The sequence below is a fragment of the Callorhinchus milii genome, unplaced genomic scaffold (assembly GCF_018977255.1).
Source record: "Callorhinchus milii isolate IMCB2004 unplaced genomic scaffold, IMCB_Cmil_1.0 Scaffold1, whole genome shotgun sequence".
In the NCBI taxonomy this organism is placed as follows: Eukaryota; Metazoa; Chordata; class Chondrichthyes; order Chimaeriformes; family Callorhinchidae; genus Callorhinchus; species Callorhinchus milii.
Window position 1 is genome coordinate 56,501,825 of NW_024704742.1, and position 26,353 is coordinate 56,528,177.

The 26,353-nt window shown below is 39.6% G+C and overlaps 1 protein-coding gene across 1 annotated transcript; it reads right to left on the reverse strand.

The window, feature by feature from the left end:
* Window positions 1-105: 105 nt before the first annotated feature.
* LOC103178200 (protein FAM149A) lies at window positions 106-24,532 on the reverse strand. The gene is made up of 15 exons (XM_007892818.2): window positions 24,488-24,532; window positions 21,177-21,290; window positions 20,035-20,167; window positions 18,963-19,105; window positions 17,453-17,578; window positions 15,400-15,579; window positions 13,414-13,604; window positions 11,744-11,889; window positions 10,493-10,596; window positions 8,945-9,172; window positions 7,123-7,246; window positions 5,935-6,060; window positions 4,681-4,759; window positions 4,300-4,446; window positions 106-735 (listed from the first exon to the last, which is right to left on the reverse strand). The coding sequence occupies exons 1-15, from the start codon at window positions 24,511-24,513 to the stop codon at window positions 656-658; spliced, it is 1,947 nt and encodes a 648-aa protein (XP_007891009.2). The 5' UTR covers window positions 24,514-24,532; the 3' UTR covers window positions 106-655.
* Between the last annotated feature and the right edge of the window lie 1,821 nt (window positions 24,533-26,353).

Below are 26,353 nucleotides of genomic sequence, written 5' to 3' on the forward strand. Positions count from 1 at the left end.
TGCATTCAGAACCCACACCTCTCCAGATACTTTAGTTTCACACCAATGTTGACAGACTACAACTGAAATTGTGTTAGTCTGAAGAGGAATTAGGTGAATCTCTGTCCTGAAGATGTAAATTGGGTTTGTTCCCTTCATCTCGCTCAGATTGAATTGCAAGGAAATAAAGCTGGTGCAATAAAGATTTGATCCGCTAATGCTGTGTAGTTTGTAAATTAATGTACCTTTGACCTTGGGTAGCTGCCTGTCAGAACTGTATTGAGGTATCAACATGAGCAGTTTGAAAGATATAAAAAAACAGCAGTTACTCATAGTTTTGTGCTATTGAATCTCTTTTGAATACTCATGCAAGAGTGATTTATTTTCTGCAGTTTTGAAAAATGTCCTTGTTGGCTGATCCATTGTTTATTGCATAGTTCATCACATCTTGTTATATGAAATAGTAGGAAGACAGCTAAGAGTCACTGTTTGATTTGTTGATGGCTGTAATGCTTCACTATTTTGTGGAGCACAACAGGAAGAAAGCTTCCTCAGCACATGTATCTTTCAAGCCCAGTTGAATTTTCACTGCAGGTTTTCTTTTCATTAGACTTTTCCCTTTGCACCCATCATGTTTAAATTGTATCCCATTCTCCAATCAGCGGACTTGTTGCACTTATGAAACTACCTGAGATCTCTTTTTGGAACTTGTAGGAAGTCGATGAAATGTCTTGGGCTGTAAATGAACTTGTGGACCTAAACATGGGAACAGCAATTTAAGCAAACAATGATCAACATCAAAAGAGAGTTGCATTTGTAGGTACTACTTTTTTGCCAGTTCATTGAAAAGAAGATTTAGTCAGTCATCAACAACAACAAATTACACTTGTATAGTGCCCTACATGTCGGAAATAATTCCCAGGGCACTGGACAATCATGGGTTTTGGAATGGGTGAAGAATAACATAATTATATTTAATCAGCAGGATCTCAGACACATGTGGGCTACGGCCACCCATCACCGTTCTTAAGAGAATCTAAAGTGGAATAATAAAACACATTCAAAAAAATGTTGAACATTCTGTCAGTTTGAAACAAAGTTGTAACTTTTTCAAGTGAAATATTTTGAAGACTTACAATATTTACACAAAAGTGATAACCAATCAAAATTCCCATGAGGTATTCTCCCAAGGTCCCTAAATCCCTCAAATAAAGTTGGCCATTCACTTCACGGCTGTTTGTGGGACATTAGTTAACACATTTGCCTACAAATACCGTCACGATACTTCATAGTAAAACCCTGTGAAGTGATTTGAGATGCCATGACAACACGATATGGTGCTATATCAAATGCTATATTATTTTATTATTATTAATAGTTTGACATGACTCGAAGGCAAATTTCAAGCAGAAATGAAAGCTACTCGAACACTTGTAAAACAAAATATTTATGTGGTATACGTAGGGAAACCTGTGCAGTGAAATAATTCCAATGTTAGAAATGTGTTTTGCATTGAAGTTAGGAATGTTGTAATTTCTAATTTCACAGTTCGTTTTGCCTCGATCCCTCCCTTGACTCCTTCAAGTCTCATCTCAAGACTCTCCTCTTCAACCACGGCTTTGGTCACCCTCCTACCCCAATCCTCTACCCCTTTTGATCCCAATCCCCAGCTTGGATCCAAATCCCTGATCGCCCAGCACCTTGAAACATCCTCCCGACATGAAAGGTGCTATACAAATGTAATCTTGTAGTTGTAAGTATACAGAAAATCTGAGCTGCCTATGGGAATGCCCAAGTTCAAAATAAGTTGTCACAATTGTCAATTCTTAGATCTCAAATTCAAATAGAAATCAAAGGTTCAATCAGCAACAACAACAAAATACATGTGTATAGCGCCTTACATGTCAGAAGGATGTCCCAAGGCGCTGGACAAACAGAGTTACGGACCCGAGCTGGGTCGGGATCAGCGAGGGTGCAGGGCAGTGGGGGGTAAGCAGGGTGATCGAAAGCACGATCAATAAGAAGGGTCTTCAGATGGGTCTTGAAGGAGGCGAGGGAGGGGGTGAGATGAAGGGACTGCAGGATGGAGTTCCAGAGGGTGGGGACAGAGTGGCAGAAGCCCCCCCCCCCGCCAATTGTGGGGCGAGCGAGGCGGGGGACATGTCTAACAATCAGTCTAACAATCAGACACTAACAATTATTCTGTTAATATCAACTTGGAAAAAGAGCCAAAGAGCATGGGCTGATACTCTTCAGGTCTTAAAAAAAACTTGCATTTGATTCTAGCACCTTTTACATCGAAAGCGCTTCACAGAATTTACTGCAAAATGTACACGAAAATGCTGCGGCCAATTTGTGCATAGCAATGACCCACAAACAACTATAAAGTGAATGACCAATTTTATCTGGGGGATTGTTGGCCAGGACTGCGGGTGAAACTTCCTTCTGCTCTTTTCAAGAAGTGCCATGGATATCTTTATTGTCCGTTTGAACAGGCACCACACTGGAGTGTCAGCCTAGACTATGTGAATTCAAGGTCCCAAAATGAGGCTTGAAACCACAACCTCCTACCAACTGAAGCAGCCTGTCGTCTAAAAACAGGGGTAAAGCAGCTTTTTCAAATGTGTAACAGATCTGTGATTTAAATCATAAGATCCAGCAGCACTAAACTGGCTGAAACAGTGAAAGTTGTAAGTAAGTGCCAATTATAAAGTAGAGGTCAATTACAAGGCACCTTGACCAATCATATTTCCATGCTCTGAGGCAGTGAATGAACTACTTGATGCTACAAATTTTAAGAAGTCCTCGTGCCAATAAGTGAAATACCAGAATTATGGTTGGAAGTGGATCGATGGGCATAAATGTGAAGGTCCATTTAAGCAAGGAGTCTCTCTGCAAGAACTGGTGGGAAGAGTTAGGGAGAAAAAGGATGATGATGATAATTTGAGTTATAATGAAATCACGGCTTTCATGAATTGAATAATATGAAACAGGCTTGTCGGGTAATTTATTTACTCCTTTGATACTCACCAGACTATTTTCATAGTTCTAAGGCCTTAATAATAATAAGCGTTACATTTGATACAAAGTTCCAGCTATCCTGCATAAGGGAGCTTGCTGCTGTTGTAATTTCTTTCACATTGGTAGGAACTCTCAAAACGTTTCATAGGATTTTACTGTAAAGTGTATTGATCCTAACCCTAACCCTATGACCATTGCGGTAGACATTCCATTTAGATTTACGCACATCGTCTTAGTCTATGTCAGCCACTAATGGGATTTCCCAACGATCATCACAGATCGCCAAAGGCACTATGCAGAATGGAATCTTCATCCCATTATAATTCAATTTATATTTACATAGCACCTTTCACGTTAGGATGATGTCTCAAAGAGCTCAACAACAACAACAACAATAATAACAAGATTGCATTTATAGAGCGCTTTTCACGTCGGGAGGACGTCCCAAGGCGCTGAACAGTTGGGTCGGGACCCGAGCAGAGGAGAAATGGTCAGGGTGAGGGGAGGGAAGGGAGGGAGCGAGGATGGGGTAGAGAGTCGAGAGGGGAGCTGAAGGCACGGTTGAAGAGAAAGGTCTTGAGACCGGCCTTGAAGGAGGAAAGGGAGGAGGCGGCGAAGGCACTGGGGGATGGAGTTCCAGAGCCTAGTGGCTGAGAGGCTGAAGGCCCGGCCACCGATGGTAGGGTGGTTAGAGCGGGGGATGTGGAGCAGACCGGAGTCAGAGGAACGGAGGGTAGGGGCAGTACGTGGGGGGATAGTAGATCGGAGAGGTAGGAGGGTGTAAGGCCCTCATCTCAACAATGCTGAGTGAGCATATGAGCTGAGGGTTGGGAGAGGAAAGATGACTGAAAGTGCGGTCAAAGAGATACATTTTGAAATGTAACTTGAACGAGCAGAGTAGTAGGAATTTGGGGATGGCCTTCCAGAGAGCAGGGACACAATGGTTGAAAGCCAGCCTGATGATAGTAGGATGGATAGACCTAGGGCAGCCCAGTGTTTGCTGAGCAAAGGGAGCAGCAAGGTGGGTGGGGTTTAAGGAGGTGCAGAGGTAAGGTGGTGCAGGACTATAGCGAGATTTGAACATGAGAAAGATTTCTTAAAATTTAAGATCCTGCAGGATTTGGGAAAATTCTTAAATTCTGTCTCAATTTGGAAACAGGTTCCTGAAAAGAACTGGCTTTCAAATAGAGTATGAATTTAAAATTTTTCCTAAATTCTCCATGATCTTAAATTTAAAACCAATGGATTTTAAGCTATGATAAATTGTGGGCCTCTGATAACAATTAAAAGTGTCAGTACCCCATGTTGACTGATACTCTTCCTCATCTCCTTCAACAGGTGACTGTTTTAATAGATGATGATAGTGATGTACGGAATCTGTATAGTAACTGGAAGTGGAAGCAGAAATCCCCAGACTGGTGCCAGTAACGCCAATTCCAACGTGATCTGCAAGGAAAATTTCCGAACATCAGATTCATTCAATGTGTTTTGTTTTGATTTTGTGAAAATCAACTTTGAGCCTATGCTATTTGTTACATCTTTGCCAATAGGTTAAAAATGTGAAATACAATACTAACATACCTGATATAAACCTGATCTTTAGAACTTAAATGTTTACTGGTTCTTCCCCCCACCCCACAACTTGGAATGGATTAACTCAACAGGCTGCTACTCGCTTACCTGTAAGGGAACCTCGGCCTGTCCGTGTATGGCTGGCGTAGTCCATTGGTGTGAAAGATCGTTTGAACGGTGTGTCAGACTGAGAAAAGTAAATATCATTCCTGTTAAAACCAAGCCATCAGCCATCAATTTCTGATTTAGAGAAGCAAACTGTGAAATCTACCAATATATTCATGATCAATGAGACTGTTAGCATTTTGAAAGATATTTTCAAGAAGGTTGTTCTGGACTTCTAAATAATGGACTTCTAAATTTTATGAACTTGTCCCCATTACCATGTTTAAGGATATCCAAACCAGACTGAGAGTTTCAAGTACCCCACCTTTCCAACAGCGCCTTTGGTCACCTTCCTCCCCTTCTCCCTGGCTCGGCCCTGGGATCCATTACTGTGAAGCGCTCTGAGACACCGTCTGGCGTGGGAGGGCATTGTATAAATCCGAGTTGTTATTGTTAAACACATGGGAATTCCTATGTTTCAAATGGTCACTCTCTCCCCGGATGAATTCACCCTGTTTACCTAATGTTAGACAGTATTAGGCACAAGTTGTGCAGAACCAGGCTTGGGAACCCCAAAGTGTGCATTGGGGTACTCTTGGAGTTTAACCAGCTAAAACAACATAGCTTGCCATTGAAGATACTTAACACATTTGTGATGCATATGATAGAATTACTTTGTGTATAAGATAAATAGAATATAAAATAAAAACAGCAGGCTTAGCAGCAACTGAAAAAGAAAAATCGGAGGAAACTTTAATCGAATTGAAACAGAAAAATATGCTTTTTATAGAATAGAGGGCACAAGGTCCAGGAAAAAACAACTAATGTGCAAACCCAGTAGAGCAATAGATTGGAACTGTACTCCTCAACACACCAGCTCAGAGTCTTGGCAGACACTCTAGTGCAGCGTTTAAACAACCAGGCAGAATAATCAATCTGCTGCAGTGCCTTGGATTACTGCCAAGTTTTGGCAAATGTACCTTTTCTGACTGAGTCCAACTCCAGTGATCAAATGCCTCGGGAAACAAGGGGAGATAACCTTTTAAAAAATCAAATAAGGATTTCCTGCTTAACATGTAACCACGACTTTGTCCTCCCATTTTAAAATCAGGAATGTACATAGTTCATTTTCAAAATAAATATCATAATGGAACTGGAATTTCACAAGATGCAGCTGTCCTCAAAAAACATGCAAACACCACGTGGTGTTATCATGTCCAGTAGCTGATCTCAGGACACAGAAAGGACAGTGCTTACCCTAAATGTGTGGGTTGTATTTGGTCTTGAAAATGTATCCATGGAGACAGGTCTCTCCCTAAAAGGTCGACGTCCAGCTCCTTCCCCTGAAGCACTCGAGACCCAGCTGTGTGGAAATCGTCCTTTCTGTCATAAGTATGAATACGGGTTTGTGCATGGGTTATTTTTAGTGGAGCACTATCAATTATTAATTTAAACAACTTACAGATAAAGGATTCTGACCCCATGTAATATGAGGATGAAAGTGTTTCACTGGAAACTTCTGTCAAATTTGACCTCTACGTGCAATTGTATCTCAACAATCTGACAACAATGGTCATTTTCACTTGTTCTTTTTGAAACTCCCAACACTTCTCCTTAAAACTCCCGACTTCTCACAACATGAAAAGCACTATATAAATGAATTGTATTGTAAACAGTGACTCATGCTGAAAATAGATTCCATGGATATCAGCAGCCTTCCAGTATCTTGTTCAGGTTTCCATTCTAAATGTGAGACTATAAAATGACGTTGACAGGCTATTTAACAGTGGGGACATCACAGCAAACTTTGATCTGTATTACACCCATATGTCCACTAATGTGTGCTTTGTATTGGTCAAAACATAGTGGACACCACATAGTGATCTCGAGTGAGATCCCTAACTATTTTTTACCGAATGGAACTCGGGTTATCTATAGTATCCCCATTGCTGCCAGTGCAGAGATTAGTTTAAACACCAATGATTAAATCTGGAACCTTCCTTGTACACATGGCTCAATATCATGCAAGGCAGTGCATTTCACCTATTAAGTATGGAGCCACTGTACTTTGCACTATATACTAAAAAAGGTGTGAGGGGTCTTCCCAAAGTGAAAGGCGCTGTTTCAAATATAAGAATTAATATTAGCCCTGAGTTATTGGGAAGATAACAAACTTTCTGTAGAAAAATAAACTTTCACATCATGACTGTTTGTTGGAAATTGTAGTGCGCAAATTGGCTGATGAGTTTGCCTACAAAATACAGTCACTACATTTTACAATAAAGATCCTGCCAACATATATCAAATGGAAGGGTTATTAAAACAGGGAGTTATTATCTAACAGCATTAAATTTATTAGATTGTGTGATTGACACCTTTCTAGTTCTAAGTTTAGAACACCAAAGAGCACATGAAGCTGCTTGAAGAAAGACTGTTCTATCTTACCAGCTGGTGCCTTGACCCAGGGCCTGAAAAGTGTGCTTCCGCTGGCTCTGAATTAATGGGAGGTAACTGGTTATTGCGAGCAGTCTGTACTGAAGGAGAGGAGAGTCGATCAATGCCAGTGTGTCTGAATGGATGAGAATTAGAAACAACTTTAATAGACTAACAATTTTCACAGTCTTAAGCGTTAGGGTGTCCCACTACAGAAAGTACTTGTTGGAAAGTTAGGAGTGTTCATATGGCATCATAGAGCAGAGCTCCAGCAAGTTGTAACATCTTCTAGCTTCCAGATTGACTTACAGGCTTTAAATAACAACCCACTATTTAGAATATCTTGGTTCAGTTTTGGTTATCTCTTGGTTACAGAGAACTTTTACTTCATTTTGGTTTGTTTCGGAACTAACATTGACGTTTGGTATACTGTAGACCGTGGGTGATGACATGGATGTAATAATAATAATAACAATAATAATAATAATCCTTGCATTTGACATAGCATGGAATCCTGTAGCTCAGTGATTAGAGCACTCGCTTTGCAAGCGAGAGACCTGAGTTCAATTCCAGGCAGTGCGAAACCTTGGGCAGGTTTCCTTACTCCACACGCCTAATAATAATCCCTCCAAAACCAAAAACAATAATAAATTGGTCATTTTCAATCTACGACTGTTTGTGGGACATTGCTGTGTGCAATTGGCTGCCGCGTTTGCCCACAAATATACAGTCAATTCACTTTACAGTGTGTTCTGTGAAGCGTTTTGGGACGTCCTCCCGACGTGAAAAGCGCTATATCAAATGCAAGGATTATTATTATTATTATAGCGCCTTATCACGTCCTCAAGACATATGCAGTGCTTAACTGCATATACCGTAAAGTTAATTGACTGTATAATTTGTGGGCGAAACATGGCAGCCCAATTGCACACAGGAGTGTCCCACAAACAGTCGTGGATTGAGTGTCCAATTTACTTATTTTTTTCGAAGCCCAGACAGGTTATCCGCCAATCAACTAACAATTGGGTTCCTACTTATTGCTAGGTAAACAGAGGCATGTGGAGTAAGCAACTTGCCCAAGGTTTTGCCCTGCCGGGAATCAAACCCAGGTCTCTCGCTTGCGAGGCTAGTGAACCACTGAGCTACAGGATGTAAGATTGTGACAAACATAAATTTACGCAGTGTACAGGAAAGAAATTTGCTGGCTTACTGGCATTTACATAGATTTACATAGATTGTAGGGCACAAAAACAAGCCATTTCGACCAAATAATCAGTGTCCGTGTTTACTACTCCACATTAGTCTCTGCTTTTGTTTCGGGTTAGACGCTAACAAAGGTTTCATTTCCCTGTTCAGATAGACTTTAAAGATTCCATGTTACTACTCAAAAATAGGCCAACAATCCTCCAAATAAAACTAGTTACTTCTTCATGGCTGTTGTGGGATGTTGCTGTGTGCAAATTGTCACATTTGCACACAAAATACGTTGAACAAAATGCTTATCACAATGATCATAAGGCTAACCAAGTTAGTCACTGCACTTGACAGTATATCCTGTGAAACGTTTCGAAATGTCCTCCTGAATGAAAGGCATTATATCAAGTTCAAGGATTATAATTATGAAATCAATGGTGACACAAATGGAATAAGACCCCACTATAGAATGAAACAAACAATATTTTTTAACAATATAACCACCTACAGGAAAAGGTTCACAGTTCAATGGCTGAATATGATGTCAACTGAACTCCTTGTTTAAATCATTACCCCCTGATCACTCAAATCTATTCTCTGTGTGATCACACATGGACTTCTGAAACTTAATGTAACTCACAGTTTTGTTCCCCTGAGAATCTCATCGCTGTAGACATTGGTGTTTTTTGACCTTAACAGCTCGGAACCGAGTGCTGGCAGCTTACGTTGTGTAGCTGGTCTCCTTGCAGATAGCTGTAAGATGCGGGGTGATGAAAAAGTACTGTGATCTGTCCCACGTCCTAGACGATTTCTTATTGTAGATAAAATAGTGGAGCCCGTACTGAGCTGCTTATCATCCTGGTCACACCTTCAGGTTTAAAAAAAAGCAATTTGTAAGTATCACAATGGAATGGTTGGCTCCCATGGAGACTAATTTTAGTAGAAATAAGAAATGTTTTCTCCCAAACTATAATTTACATGAAGAAAGAGAATGTGTGGAGTGACTCTTAAATAATGTGAAACTGGTTATAAAGTTACATCAAATGAACCAGGCTAAATGAATAAGTCTGGGTGTTATTCCCTTTAATGCTTGTGAATCTTTGGTTATTGCCAGAATCTGCATCCAACTAAAGACTTAAAGATTACATATCAAAGAATACAAGATGTGGGAGTATGCCAATGAAAATGTTAGTGTTGCAATGTCTAACATCTCTCTCTCATCATTAACCTCAGGTCCTACAAGATGTGAAGTGAACTGAGGAAGTCCAAAGATCTTATAAATAATCATTCTTATCAGAAAAGCACTGAGGGACAAACCATATTGTGAACTCCAAAAGAATAATATATTTAGATTTTCTGGTGTTCCCATCTAACCTTCACCGATTGCTGCAATTTAATGCCAGGTTAATCTCAATTGACCTTTTCTCCATGGGGTAAAAATTACAGCAGTTCAAAGCATTCCTTGTGTTAAATAGGGCACATTCTATAACTTCCTCTCCATGTGTGTGAAATTTCCCTGTTCCAATCTGCCCCAAACCAATTTTTAAAACACATTTTTTAAAAAATGTACTTTTCTGTTGTTGGGCAACTTGAAATTGATTTTTTTTGTTTAAAATCTATTTCTTGGGGTTGGTCACTCAAAGAAGGGGGAGACATCTACACTCTCCATGATCCAGAATTTTTTTTAAGATATGCTGAGTCTTAGGTTGGTTTTCATTGGGACTCTATGTCAAAAATATTTTATATGAAATGAAGAATGTAGACTATTTAAATCATCGAGGTGAAATATAAATGGCAAAAGCATTTGAACCTTAAATAACTATTTAGGGAGGACAAGTTTACAGGGCTATGGGGAGAGAGCGGGGAGTGGGATTGATTTAGATAGATTTTTTTCAAAGAGCCTGCATAGACGTGATGGGCTGAATGGCCTCCTTCTGTGCTGTATAATTCCATGATTCCCTGATTCTATGGTTACAAGTTGGTACTGCGGTAGACGGACTGTTCTTTTAACTCCCAGACCAAGAAGTGTTAAACCATAGGTTTTTCACAAAGGTTTGGTTTTTCAGCTGTAGAACAATACACATTATATGTCATGGAAAAGAAAAGAACAAACCATAACATGAGGCTGTTATTTTGTATGGATTGGGAGAATATGTATACATTAGTCATGTGAGGATACAATACTCACTGGGTTTTATCAAATATTCCTGCATGTCTTTGTTGAAGTGGTTTGGCTTGAATTGTCATAACACCATGTAAGTTACTGCGGTAACTGATTGCCATACGATGAGCCTAGAAGGCGTAATCAAAAAATGCACAAGAGCTTGGTAATGCGTAATGCGAGAGTCATGTAATAATATGCAGTCAAAACAAGAAAAGTGCTCCCCTCTCAGTGTTATTTTAGTCTGTCTTAAAAAGACTCAAAACTAAGACAGTAATTGGTTGAATAGGCTCATTTGATGACTGATTTCCTTGTCAATCTACAGTATGCTGTGTATGTAAATCAGCTCTGAAACCCAACTTTCCTGCAAGACAACTCTGCTCAGCACTGAACCGAAATTTTCTCCCAGACCATCCAGTTCCACCAGTTCCATTGGTAAGCCAGGCTCATTCATTCGCTGCACCTAGTTTTATTCGGTTAGTGGCAACAACAACAACTTGCCTTTATATAGCACCCTTTGTGCAGGGTGGCATCTCGGAGCATGTAACATTGGCAAAGCTTGGCATTGAGCTGGGGGGTGAGGGGAGGTGACCGTAGACATGGTTTAAGAGGAAGTGATCTGAAGATGGGGAAAGAGTAGGCAAGATGGGGAAGGTGGAGTCCTGTGGCTCAGTGGTTAGAGCACTCGCCTTGCAAGCGAGACACCTGGGTTCAATTCCAGGCAGGGCAAAACCTTGGGCAAGTTTCCTTACTCCACACGCCTAATAATAATCCCTCCAAAACAAAACAATAATAAATTGGTCATTTTCAATCCACGACTATTTGTGGGACACTGCTGTGCGCAATTGGCTGCCGCGTTTCGCCCACAAATATACAGTTAATTCACTTTACAGTATATTCTGTGAAGCGCTTTGAGGCGTCTAGAAGACATGAAAAGTGCTATATCAAATGCAAAGATTATTATTATTAAGGCGGAGGCATTAAGGAAGAGAGTTCCGCGGTTTGGGATATAATGTGCGATGGTGGAGCAGAGGGGACAAGGGATGTGCAGGATGCTGGAGCCAGCTGAGCGGAGAGGTTCGGTAATAGAAAACAGGACATGGCAATAGATATGGGAATTTCACCAGGAATAAATCTTGCACGAATATAGAGGAATTTACTAAGGTGAATTCCACCATTTCAATTAAAAGCCGCATTATCTTTACAATTCAAATGAAATTATCATGTTGTATTAGCGAAAGTATCACACTACAAATAAACACACATTGTGGATCATACCTGAGAGTGGATGAAGGAAGCACCAAGAGCCAGGCTCCGTGTCTCAGATCCTCTAGATGGTGGAACACTACTGTTTGTCACAGTACTGACTCGAGGAAGTTTGCTCAATGTTACGTGCTGCATATTCACTATCTGCTTATCTTCATCTATAACCAGATACGAAATATAGAGACATAAAAGTATGTTATATTGGTATAGTTTTTTTTAATAAAATGTCTGAAATCGTCAAACCGAAACTGAGAAAACCCAGTGGTCGACCACGGCACTTCACACACAAGACCCACTTTTATGGAGTCAGGACTTTGGGACACCGCCATGAAGAACTGTACAGATGCTATGCAGGAAGAGGAAGCACAGTTCATAATATACTGACAGTAGAGGCTATGTGTATGCTTTATTTTTTATTTCTGTAAAGTAAATATTAGTGGTGTCAACCTGGTATAAGCCTGGCTTAGTTGGTAGCACTCTCGCCTCTGAGTCAGAAGGCATTGGGTTCAAGATCTACATCAGGACTTTAAAATTGACACAGTCCAGGCTGACACTCCAATACACTGCTTCAAATGGAGGTGTTGTCCTTTAAACCAGATGTTTAACCAAGATCCTATCTGTCTGTTCAAATGGTAGTTAAAGATTCCACGGCAATATTTGAAAAGAGAAGGGAGTTATAAGAACATAAAAACAGAAACAGGAGTAGGCTGTTCAGTCCCTCAAGCCTGTTCCACCATTTAACAAGATCATGTACCTCAAGTCCAGTTACCTGCCCTTGCCCCATATCCATTAACACCCTGACCTAACAGATGCCTATCCACCTCCGTCTTGGATATGTGAATGGATCTCCCGGTGTGCTGGCCAACAATCCAGCACATAAAATTAGTCATTTACTTCATAGCTGTTTTAGGACATTACTTTGTGCAAATTGGCTGCCGCATTTAATAACAAATACAGTCAGTCACTTCACAGTAAAATCCGGTGAACTACTTTGAGACACCTCGATGATGTGATAAAGTGCAGTATCGAATGCAAGGATATTTGTTATATTTTTTTTACTTATTTTATTGAACAAAATTGAAAGTAATTTCCATTCTCTATAAAAAAATAAGGTGGATTGTCAAGATTTGTTTTATTATTATAAAATTATTCCAATTTTTTTAACTTTCATTATTATAAAAAGCAGATTGCCAATCTTTTATTTAATAAATAATTGTTACTTTACCCAGGTATTTTTTTTAAAAAACAAGGAAATATCAGGTATTTATAAGCAAAAAAACAAAGCCCAGAAAAGCACCACTGCTCCATCCATGGTTTCTCCCACAAAATATACAGTTAATTCGCTTTACAGTATATTCTGTGAAGCACTATGAGTCTCAACACTGAGATTATATCAAAAGCAAGGATTATTATTATTATGTAGAATTCCTAATACACAAATGTTGTGATGGTCACTCCCCTACATTACAATGTTCAAAGATAAAATAAGATATTTTCTGTAAAATGAATAGTTTGTTCCCACTCATATCTGAAATGTAACTAAACTAAATTATCTGCAGCCTGATATATTGTTAGCCTTGAAACAAACTGCTTTGTTCTGTCAATTTGCAAAGAGTAATTCACTACAAGCTGACCTGAGTCAATGTCAGCCCGAACATTTTTGAATCTATGATATCCAGTACCTGAAAAAGTAGTCTCCCAGTGTTTCCTGATCAGCTCCTCCAACATCTCAATCACATCCCGCCAGATGTTGTCAAATATCTCTGCAGATACAGCATCCTTAATGCAGTCGTTGGGCGAAACGGGGGGAATGCCTCGTTTATTTCTCCTCTGAGCTAGCTGAACTTTCTTTTGTTCCAAGCTCTCATCATCACTAATATTGTGGATGAAGCAGAACAAGATAAACATGAGCTACAGTGCAGTGTATTTCACTTTACAGATCAACAAGTTAGAATTGTTCGCATATGCTACTGATATTGATAGGAACGTAGGAACAGGAGAAGGCCATTCGGACCATCGAGCCTGATCCGCCAGTATATTGGATCATGGTAGATATTTTTATAATATTTCTCCACCTTTTTCCATATCTCTTAATACCATTAGATCCCAAGTATCTGTCTGCCTTGCTTTTAAATATCCCATTTGATTATAAAACTATCCTAATGTAAACTTAACTGCAAAAATAAATGAATTAAATGGAGCTGAGTAGCAGAACCACTGCAATCGGTTATCTTCCATGATAAACATCTGTGTTAAGCTCTCCAGGACCCTGCCCCACGTGAAAGATACTATATAAATGCAAGCTGCTGTTGTACAGCATTTGCTTCAATCTACCTGCTTGAACTCAGTGGCTTTAGTCAGTTCTCAACCTGGCCACTAGAAGAAGCATATTATTTGGTATCAGACAGAAAAAACAATCCAAACAACAATCCATTTCTTTTACTTTCTGTAATTGTGCCAGTTATGCTGCAGCAATCAAACGGAAACTATTGGCAACTGAACGTCCTACTGTTATTCCACCAGTTAGAATGACATATGATACATTTGCCTACAAAATACATATTCACTGTACGCTTTGAAATGTTTCAACAACAGCAAGGCAGTAGCTCAAATGCAAGGTTTATTATTATTACTAATATATAAGATGAACCTCTTCAAATATATGTCTTTGTAACTTTAGAATCCTCATCTCCACTTTTAAAGCCCTCCGCAGTCTTGATCCTCCGTACCTCTACGACTTACTAACACCACATCAACTTGCCATCAACTCTGCTCCTCCGCTCAGTAGGCACTGGCCTGCTACATGTATCCCGCCCTGCCCACCCTACCATTGACGGTCAGGCCTTAGCTTTTCTGCCCCCATCCTCTGGAATTTCATCCTGGAATCTCTCCACCTTGCCCCCTCCTTTGTCTCCTTCAAGGCTCATCTCTCTCTGCCACCCTCCTACCTCACCTATCCTCCACCTCTCTTGATTCCAACCCCCAGCTCAGGTGGAAACCCTTAACTGTCCAGCGCCTTGTGATGTTCTTCCAACATAAAAGGCGCTATAAAATGTGATTTTGTTGTTGTTGATGAGTTTTTATTTTAAAGCTGAATTCATCAATATGCCAAACTCTGTTACAAAAAGAGAGTAAATCTAGACCTTGGCATAATTTCTCCTCTGGCTCTGTTTCTTCAACAATTAAATCACATTTCTTTTTAGCCAGAACATATATCCTGTGCCCTTTTGGACAGAATATGTAGTTGTATAGTTCCCCTAGCAACCTGTGCTAAATGATAGGTTTAGGACTGAATAATGATCCCTACAACCTTCATCTCTGCCAATCCCACATCACCACCTCTCCCCTCACCCCCACTCCCCCCCTCCTCAGAGAATAGCTTCCCCTTCCAGCCCTTGTAGAACTGATTAGGAGTCATCTTAGATTTTAACATAATGACAATCATTTATTTGAATGCTGGTCACCAAAGTTTATTATAATTATTTTTTTATAAATATTTATGTTAAAATATTTTAGGTCACCATCTGGCAAAGAAGAGTAAAGTCCGCATTTTCTATAGCATTCTCTAAGCTCTGATCGGGATGTCATATCTTTAGGCTGTCGCAAAGGTGAATTTTTTGCCAGAGAGTGGCCTAAAAAAAATGATAGGTGAAGGTTGCTGCACACACCATTCTTTGCTGTCATATGCAAAATATTCTTCAATTTTTCCATCCATGTCATAGATTTCCTCCTCCAGGAATGAGAAGTCAGATGAGTTTGAATGGAGTGAACTGACAGTGGAGTCTGACTCTGATCCACTGTGAAAGGGAGAATGGGTGGGAACCAAACGGTGGCCTGAGAGGCAGAGCCTGAGAAAAGAAGACACACAGTGTGTTTGAGGTTAATAACTTCCACAAGGAAAGTTATCAAATCTTTGTTAATTTCCAAGCATTAGAAAAATGCCTGTGCCGGCTATCCGATCTTGCATTCTTTCGATTCTGAATAAGGAAATGTAAGAAACTGTGACTAAATCTATTTTTTATAATCATTTGGAATTACATAAATGAGTGCATGACTTCAATTTAAGGCAACATAAAATTGCCATGGTTATAAAAATGAGGAAGATGTCACAAGACACTGCAGGCGTCTTTCATACCATTCTTTTTGATCAGCCGATTGGCTGGCAGTGAGGAAACCCATCACCATGCTTAAGAGTACCCGAACCAGACAGAATTCAATATATGTATGTCAGCAGCACATGGAATTACCATGTATCTGGAATAGAATGCGCACTCTGGCTCAGGAGGGATGCATCTTTCTTATCTAATTCTGGAGAGGCGAAGTTGGCAAGGGCCAAGGTTTGGGGACCCTGGAGTATGTGTTGGGGTAATGCTGGAGTTTAACTAGGTAAAACTAATTAGCTTGTTATGAAAGTACTATCTGACAAGATCTCCACTGCTTGTCCAGCTAGGAACACTCTATCCAATAGGCCTATGGCTAGAAGGGTTACCAGGAGCTGAATGGGAAGAATCCCTGCTCCAAGTGACTGGTCTGCCCACCCTAAACCTGCCAATGAGCGAGGCTGGCTAGTCTGTCATCAACAATGTCCTGGAATAATCTGAACTCACATGGCTCAGGAACCAGATGACCGAGACTGTCACCGAGTGTTGACTCGATTTCTACATTCCATTGTCAGACATGTCACCCTGGAACCAGCTCAGCTCTAAGGAGACCCTGCTTAACTCCCACCAAAGGAGGATAGGCACTAGTTCGTCATTTGACATCCAACAAGTGCAGGTTTGAGCCGGTGACTGGGATAGCAGGTGTCAGGTACCTGCAAACTTCTTGGTGAGCAGCACAGCTCAACATGAAATGTGTCAGCGCATTGCCACCATCTTCCTGCCCACAGCTCGGACACAACCCTACCCACTAAGCAATCGTTCCATCAGGTGGAGATGTAGCATTTGAGCAACGGCTGCTTAACTCTCTTACAAGTCAAGGTGGATTCCAAGACGAGGTATGTGAATGTCTGTTCACAAACTTGGACTCCAGGTAACACCTTCCAGCAGCTATTGCCCCAGCCTTAGAGTTTCCTCATCAGCTACCTGGTGGGCATCTGCCTTCAGAGTGATGGGAGGAACTTTTCAGGCCAGCTTGTGACATGTTAGTCACCTTGATGATCTAGAGGTCCAAACTCAACGGCGTGCTCCAGACATAGTCAGCACCAGCTGCTTAATCCAGGTCCTCACGTGAGGGCTTACGTTTTATTTACGGGAGTAAATAGACTTGATTACTGTGCAGACAATTCTGACTCCATGATATTCAGTAACAAGTCAGTGAAAGCCAGAACTCACCCATCTTAAAAGACATAGTGTGTCTAGTGGCTTTCTTCCGTGCTGTAAATTTAATTGATTCTATGATTCACCCTCCCCGCACCTGCTCTCCCAGTTTACCACAGGCTTTACCTCACTGCTTGGTCCTAAACTTCCCAAATGGGCCAGAGGACATACTGCATTCCCAGGAGCTCAGAATCAAAAAGCAGAACTGTTTGGGTACATCTTACACACCACAAGGATTAACATGCACACTTAACATGCATTGGGACATAGCTGTCTACAAAAAGAAAAGAGAATGACTAGAGTGTACCTTGCCCCATCTCATTGAGGTCCCTTGGTCAATGTCCATGCAAAAGTTAGCAATCATTACAGGTCTGTGTGATTGATTGATAAAATTAGGGCTTACTCTTTCATATCGCTGCTGCTGTCACAGAAACTCAGCAATGGCCTAGTTACCATGGAACTGTTTCCTCTGCTCTGAAAATGCTGAAAACCTTCATCTTTCGGCAACAAAAGCTGTGTTCCTATAATCCTGCACCGGATACAAAAAGGATGAAAAATCCAGATTAGCCAATAACAATTATAACAATGTTCACAGAACAAATGGACGAAATTCCATCAGGATCTAGATTTACTCTATTCATGTCGCATTTTGCTTACAAAATGCACAATCATTACAGTATATCATGAGAAGCACTTTGAGACTTCCACCTAATTTGAATGGTTCTATATAAAATGTAAGGATTATTATTGTTATTTTAGAGTCTCCAGAATTTGGCAAATTAGGGTGTTTGGATACTGCAGGAGTTTAACCAGCTAAAACCGCATAGACATTCCCATTGTGGATACTCTGGGCATGTCCAGTTAGGACCATTCAGTTAGGGCTTTGACTTGCAAGGCTAACAGGAGCTAAGTAGAAAGAATCCCTGCTCCCAGTGACTTGTCTGCCCCTCCAACCCCTGCAATTGATAAAGGCGAGCTATCTGTTATCAACAGCACCTCAGCATACCATTGAACTACACACATCTATGAAGAACGGTCATCAAAATATTGTTATATACTGTTTGCTATCAGACTTTGCAGTAAATTTCATGAATAATATGCACAGCTGTGAATATCTAAGCTTATTAATAAATAATAATAATAATCCTTGCATTTGATATAGCGCTTTTCACGTCTTCCAGACGTCTCAAAGCGCTTCACAGAATATGCTATAAAGTGAATTGACTATATTTGTGGGCAAAAAGCAGCAGCCAATTGCGCACAGCAGTGTCTCACAAACAGTCGTGGATTGAAAATGACCAATTTATTATTGTTTTTGTTTTTTTAAGAGAGAAGTAGATAATTATTTATTATTGTTTTTTAATTTATTATTGTTTTTAATTTATTATTGTTGTTTTAAGAGAGAAGTAGATAATTATTTGGGGAAGACAAGTTTGCAGGGCTGTGAGGAAAGAGTGGGGGAGTGGGATTGATTTGGATAGCCCTTTCCAAAGAGCCAGCACAGAGCCGGCACAGACACGATGGGCCGATTGGCCTCCTTGTGTGCTGTATAATCCTATGGTTCTGTGAATTTTCCACAATGTAAATGACATTGCAATATACTGCTATATTTTACCATTTTTTGTATTATATGTACATATTCTAGATTTTCTATTTCTGCAGTTGCCCTGAAATCATAATATTTTTCTTGGGTAATGTTATTCCTTGTAGATGCTGCAATAACAAATTGGAAGGTGAATCAGACTCACATTCACTTTTTTTTACTGAGCCAGTACAGCATGTGAGGCAATGGAAATATGTCTCCCAGCACCACATAAAAGTTTTGTTCTTGCCCAATAGTTTCAGATTAAAATACCATTAGCTGCCACCTGGACAGCCATAATTTTAAAACAGATTCTAGAAGTAGTTCTCACCTAAGTTGGGGTGAAAGTTTAGTCCATTCTCTGCATTCAGTCTGAAGACTTTGGGTACGAGAGCTCACCTTTCCCTCAAACAGCATCTCATCGATTTCCCAGAACAACTGATCTACCGTGCGGGTGTTTACCTTATCAAACTCCTACAAGACAAAAATCACAAGCATGTTAACTCTTAGTTATGTCTCTGAAGAAAAGGATTTGTTCTTTCAGATATGCCATGGCAACAGGAGACAAAATCTGAGGTTTAAAATTGTGAAGGGAAAGTTTAGGAAAAACGTGTTTCATTCACAGAAAACAAAGAGCTTGGAATTGGTTACCAGCAAAGCTAGTAGAGCCTAGGACTGATTTAAGAAACAGATTTACTCTGTAATGGGAATCTGGTATGGTTAGCACTTTGGAAGGATGAGATCAAATTGACCAAAATCCTTTCTTCATCAAACCTCTTTTATGATCCTAACCATTTTTGTCCTGAATCCATTCACAATCAGTCACTTCAAGAATTTAATTAATTAAACTCATTTTGATTTTTCCTAGTTGAGCCAATTGAGATCGATATGGATTTCACTGGCCTGTTCCAAGTTAATAGAGGACCAGGAATTAAGATGAAACACAAAGGTTAAAGTCATCTGTGCTGGATTAAACACAAAGGTTAAAGACAGCTGTTGATATCTTCTTGATAAATCTCATTATTAAGTGTATCCTTTTTATCCAAAGCAAAGAGAAAATTGCAGTAGCTGTAATCTATAATCATACAACACCAATATCTATTCTCAGATAAAGCTTTAGCTGCCATCAAACCGCCAATGTTAAATAGCAATTTTAATAACCTCCTAAGTTTCAACAGACTCACAAATACATCAAGTGGAGGGGAAAGAAAAAGAGGAGGATTGATGTGATGATGATCACCAATAATAATTATCACGTAACACACAATGTTTTTCCTTCATCACCTGGTGACATTCCTGTCAAACTATATATTATTTTGTTATCTTTTATATGAAAAATGTTGGAAAAATGAAAAAAGTTGAAAAATGAAAAATCTCCTCTTCTGTTACAATCTAATACTCACATCATCTCGCCAGGAGTAGACTGAGCTGCACTCCGTGGAGAGGCTAGTGGTGTAACTTTGGATTGCAGACCAAGAGTTATTAAGATCTGTTGGTGTGGTCTGCCCACTGGACGTATCAAATACAGTGGATTCACTGGGAAAGAAAACAGAAAGAAACATGATTTCCATTTGACGGTTTGTTAATTCATTCATTTATATTGCAATAAAATAACTGGAACCCTTAGGGGAGAATAATAATAATACTCATCCTTACACTTGAAGAGCATCCCAAGGTGCTTCACATGATATACTGTAACGTGCAGTGATTGTGCATTTTGTTGGCAAATGCCGTAGCCAATTTGTACGTCACTGTGAATTAATCTTATTCTGGATCAGTTATCTGAGACACCACCCCAGATGATGGGTGCTATTTAAATCCAAGTTGTTGTTCGTTTTTTAGCATTTCAGAGTTTGCAGAGTCTGGCAAATTATTAAATTCCATCTTAACTTCAAATCCAGTTTTATGTCGGTTTTTATTAAGAAATGCACAAAAAGGCCTTCAAAATTAAGACTAAATTTGCCAAATTCTACACATTCTAAGATTCTATACAATCCTCCTAAGCTTAGCATGCTAAGAAAATAGCACAAGTTTGGACCTAGGTGACATTTCTCCCCCAAGGGGCTGAAACTTGCAATATGTGCTAATTAACATTGATGGTGCAATTAAGCACATACACTGAATTGATTTATCCCCAGATGTAACTAAGAAGACTCATACCCCCCACCCCCCCACTTTCCCATCCATCTCAATGCAAAAGCTTTAGAATGCACTGGTGAAGAGTAGGTCACATAATTTACCCTATTTTGTTTTTGTTAACCAGTCAATATGTTATAGACTCCAGTATTTCCTGCAAGGCCCATGGAAAATTCACAGGCAAATCACATGCAGTGGTCCACAGTGTGAGGTGCTCAGAAGAGTATTGGGAATAAATGAATTCATGACCTTCTGCACACAATGGCATCTAACAGAACCAGTGAGTGCAAATACACCAATTACACTTGGTTTCATCTCACCGTCCACCTAATACCCATGCACATTAATCATTCATCACAGCATCCTTTCTACTTAATTCCTGTCGCAATAAATCATCAAAACACTTTACCTGTTGTAACTCTGAATTGCTCCTTGAACATTTTTGGTAAAATTGGCTGGAAGGGAATCTTCTGATTTCGCAGGGAAGTGGTGATGGCCTCCTGTTCCTTTTGACAAGCCCTTTCTGTTGGAAATTAGAAGTGACATTGGTAAGTCAAAGGCTGCTTTACAGATTAATTCTTGACTTGATGCTGCAAAAAATTCCAAAGTTATTAACTTCTTGAGCTGGGCAACTTCATTGTCATATGTTCCCACTCTTTATTTCACTCTATATTTTATATCTTCTTCATTCTGTCTCAGAGAGAGTGGAAGAACAGACTAGGGGCTCTGCAGTGCACTCTGCAATAACAGAAATCCCTCAGCCAGTCCCTCCAGGAGCAGCACCATCTCGCTGCAGATGGGAACGATCCTCAGGTACGTAGCCTCACCTTCCCTCACTCCTCCCTCACTCACTCATTCTCCATGTGGCAGTATCCCAACGTGAGCAAGCCCAGCTCAGCAGCAGGCAGAGTCAGCCCTGACACTTGCCCAAATACCAGTGTGCTGCCTGACAGTCTCCCAAATAAAATTTGTCACTTGTGTCATGACTGTTTGTAGGACATTGCAATGCGCAAACTGGCTGCCGCATTTGTCTACACATACACAGTCACTTCATTTCACAGCAAATCCTGTGAAGACCTTTGAGAAGTCATTCCGGCATGATAAGGTGCTATACCAAATGAAAGAATTATTAATATTATTATTATTATTATTTTTATATAGTCTTTCCTATCCAACAGGGACTCGAATACATTAGTGTGCTGGACATATATGTATTATACAACAAATCCTAGGGATCAGAAACATTCCTACCCACATTTAGTTGTGACTATGTCCAGGACATAACAAGAATCTATTTATACAATGGATGGATATGCAAATTTGAGTCTCAGATATTTCCCTGAGAGACAGGACTGGGATCAGTGAAATCCTGGAGGCTCCTGGAGTAAGACAAAGAGCCACTGGGTTTAATCTGTAAGTATCTATTCTCTACAGACCGAGATATTTCTAGGTTCAATTCACAATCTGTGCGCAATCTCCCTGTCAGAGCTACAGATATGGCACTGCAATTGTTATCAACATGGCTCATTTGGTAGCACTCTCGCCTGAGGCAGAATGTTGTGGGTTCAAATAGCAAAAGGAAGGAAACATGCAAATATCCCCAGCTATTCCACTGTCAACTCATTCTGCTCCAATGTTTGAAAGATAACAAATTGCCATGCTTTTACTAAAGGATCACGTATAACTATAACTTGTGAGGCATATCTAGGAGTAAATAAGTTATAATAATAATGATTGCATTTGATATAGCATCTTATTACCTTGTCAAGTTTCAAAGCACTTCACAGACTATACTTTAAAGCGATGTAGCTGTATGTATTTTGTGAGCGAACACTCCTGGGAAGCTCAGGGCGATTGAACTTTCAGACAAGAAAGATCTGGATATTCAGTGAAATAAAGGACAAGAAGGATTACAAATATCAATTAAGCTTTTTAAAATACTTTGAGGTCTTAGATGCTATATCAAATTCAGCCCAATTATATGCATACTTTTACTTTTTACAAGTTGAGCAATACTTCCCTGTAGTTAATAATAAAATGAATCAGCATGTCATTGAAAATGTAAATGAAAGAAGCATAGATGAATATTTGCATATATCAATTATAAATAAGATATCATAGTAAACATATTATAGGTCATGTGTGCAATAGAAAACGTTCACAAAAAGATCCTGGATTAAAAAATGTAATTGGTGCATCTCAAGGAAAATCCCTCAGGAGTAGTGTGAAGATTTATGATGTCTCTTAAATAAACAAGGCTGTATGTAAGACACTGCTGTGCACAAGCTGGCTGCCATCTTTGCATATAAATACACAATGGACAATGTAATAAAACACCATTCAAACGCATTTATACTATTATTAGAATGGTTCTTTTTAAATTATTTTATTATTATTTTGATTGTTTTGTCATTTTCCACCATTATGTGCTCATTGATAAATTAAATCATATCAATGGAATGAATTTTTACCTGAGGTAAATGTTTGAAAAATATTGTACACCACTCATCATGTACTATTTTGCCTGCAGAAAAATTATTGTTTGGTAATTATTGCAAACATTGCATATTCCAACTCATGGGAACTCTTCCCCGGAAGTATATCACATCAGAACAAATTTCTCACAGGTTAGCATGAGTTACTTATAATAATAATAATCCTTGTATTTGGTATAGCGCCTTTGAGATGCCACAAAGAGCTTTGCAGAATTTTACTGTGAAGTAGTGATTATGTGATTATGTATTTGTATGCCCAGCAAACTGCCATGATTTGAATAACCAATTTTTTCTGAGGGTTGTTGTCCAGGACACCAGGAGAAATTCCCTTCTCTTTTCGATTAGTGCCATGGGATCTGTCCAAATGAATAGGCAGATGGGGCATTGGTTTAACGTATCATCTGAAGGACAGTACCTCCAATAATGCAGCACACTCCCAGTCCTGCATTGGAGTGTCAACCTTGACTGTGAGTCCAAAGTCCCAAAGTGGGTTATGAATAACAACCTTCTTTCTCAGATGCACAAGTGCTAACAACTGAGCCAGGTTGACACCAGGTTCTGGAAGGAGTCCACATTTAATACAGAGTCATTTTTAAGGAACATCTAAGAAATTAGATCAATTTGGCAGAATAAACACGAGCAGAATAAGGTTTCTATTTGAAGAAACAAACTCATGTTCAAATCGATAAAACAATTGTCAATCTTTTATTATTGGGATTTTAGTGCAAGACAGAGGAGGGTGGTAATACAGGGTGATAAAAGATGACCCTTCATGCCTGATACTCGGACCATTGCACAGGGGCAACAAGGAGAAATCGACAGATCAAGCACTCAGTGTCTAGCAGCCCCTGCATGAATTTCAACAAGTCATACTTTGGGACTTATAGCTAATATTCTGTTCATTAAAAGCAGCTCACACCAATATTCAAAAACGTTACATTTCATTGCAGATTTGTTATCACATCAAACCTGTTAGTAAGCATCACATTTTGCACCTAATACTAAATCGGTGAGGAGAACGGGTATATGGACAGTCTGTAACATTTAAATATTCATACTGTATCCAGACCCTTTTAAAACAATCCTTACATTTGATGTTTGCGCCATTCACATCAGGTGGATGTCTGAAAGCCCTTCACAGGATATACTGTGAGAAGTATAACATAGTGCCTTTGTAGGCCTAACACAAGGATGCCAGAATCACTTACTTGTATCCTGTACTCACCCTATTATAATAAGACCTTTGTCCATCTGCCCCTTCTTATAGCAATCACTGTGCAACTGCCGAAGGTTAGAGGACAGGCAGGCAAAACCAGGCGAGAACACAATATTGGAAACATGCATCAGTCAAACATTAAATCACAAATCGCTCATTGGATCGGATTTCATAATTCAAATCACTGAAGCACAAAAAGGTAGCAGAAGAGGCAAGCAATGCTGCAGTTGCTGTTCAACCATTTTTCCACCTGTCAGTCTTCAAGCTTGGGAATATGCAAAGTAAGATGGAGCGTCCAAAAGATTTCACGGAATTTCTAAATGTTAAACGCCGCATTAAGGTCAGCTCACTGTTCAAATTAATCGAAACACTCTTTCCTCTGATGTCTATGCCATTACCAGAACTGGATTCCTGAATGCATGGACACTGTTGTCAGAGATGAAACTGTGTCCTACACGAGTCAATTAAAGCTGCCTGGCATTTGTTCTGTAGGTGCTGTGCAGTGTATGAGGCTCCGGACCCAGTGACAGCCCACAATGACTCACAGCTACATCAATATAGGAGCAAATTATTTATTTTTACCAAGAGACTTTCCCATCCCAGCAGCCTCAGGCAGCACAGCAGCGAGTGAGCGAGAACTGCACAGGATTGCTCAGGCATGAACATGTTAACCATGGAATCTGAAAGAAATGTCAGTGATGCAGAAAGCTACTGGCAATTATATAGGAAAATCAACATAAGCTCTTCCAAGAAGCCACTGAATGTTTTTTTTAAACACACTGAATTGTTTTGGAATAATTTAACCCTTTATTTTTCACCGATTCATTCCAACGCCAAGCTCAATTGCAATTTCAATGTGTCGCTACAAAAAGAAAATATTTATGAAGAATCCAGTCACCTGGGGTTCATACATCAGCAGAAGTGTTCCCACAAGGATTCATATTTGAGAGGTGATAACGGAAGACCGTAGTTAACAAATTAATGAGGGAATTAGCTAAATGACAAGATAGGTTCAGATGAAAAATTCTAATTCGGCTGATTTGATCTCTTCTTTCCAGAATATATATCCTACCAAGCTCCCATGACAACAACAAGCTGTTCTTTGAATGAGTCAAACATCCTGGCCTCAACTTGCTTCCTGCTAACCTGTTCCAGCCACCAGTTATGCGCAGTCACTATACTTTACAGTATATCCTGTGAAGAACTTTGAGACATCCTCTCCACATAATAGGGACAAAATCAAATGCAAAGATTATTAAGAAATGACTAAAATTTAGACCCACATTCCTTACTCGTTTATCTATCAATCATCATATTGGTGATGTCATTATACTGCATTAATTTGTAATGTTAAATAGAATACTGAAATTCATTCAGTGGTATTGAGTTGGTGATATAGAGGTCAGGACACAGCCCGGTAGCTCAGGTCTGCACACTCAAAGCTCAGAGGATTCAGACAGACTAATGTAATTATTCACAGCAGGAAATCGAAAACTCTGCCTGATTCCCATAGGGCACAGCTTTGCTGACCCAGGAGTAATATGGCTTGGTCATAACCACTCATGATTGACTGAATTTTTGCTGATTTTTCTAATGTTAAACATGGAGGTTTAGCAAGACAGAACAGCTGATTTTAAACTTTTTAAACATTTAAAAAAAATATTGTGACATATTGATTTGTCTAAACTTAAATTTTCTCTGATTTATAATACTAATTTTTGGATTTTATATTCTCATCCTCTGACTTTTCATTCCACCGGCTCTATTACTTCTGAGGACATGTTAGCCTTGAACAATGTAAGGTCTGGAAAGTTTCCAATTATTCAATTCAAAATGCCAAGTTCAGTCTGGTTTGGAGACTGGTTTAGTTCAGCC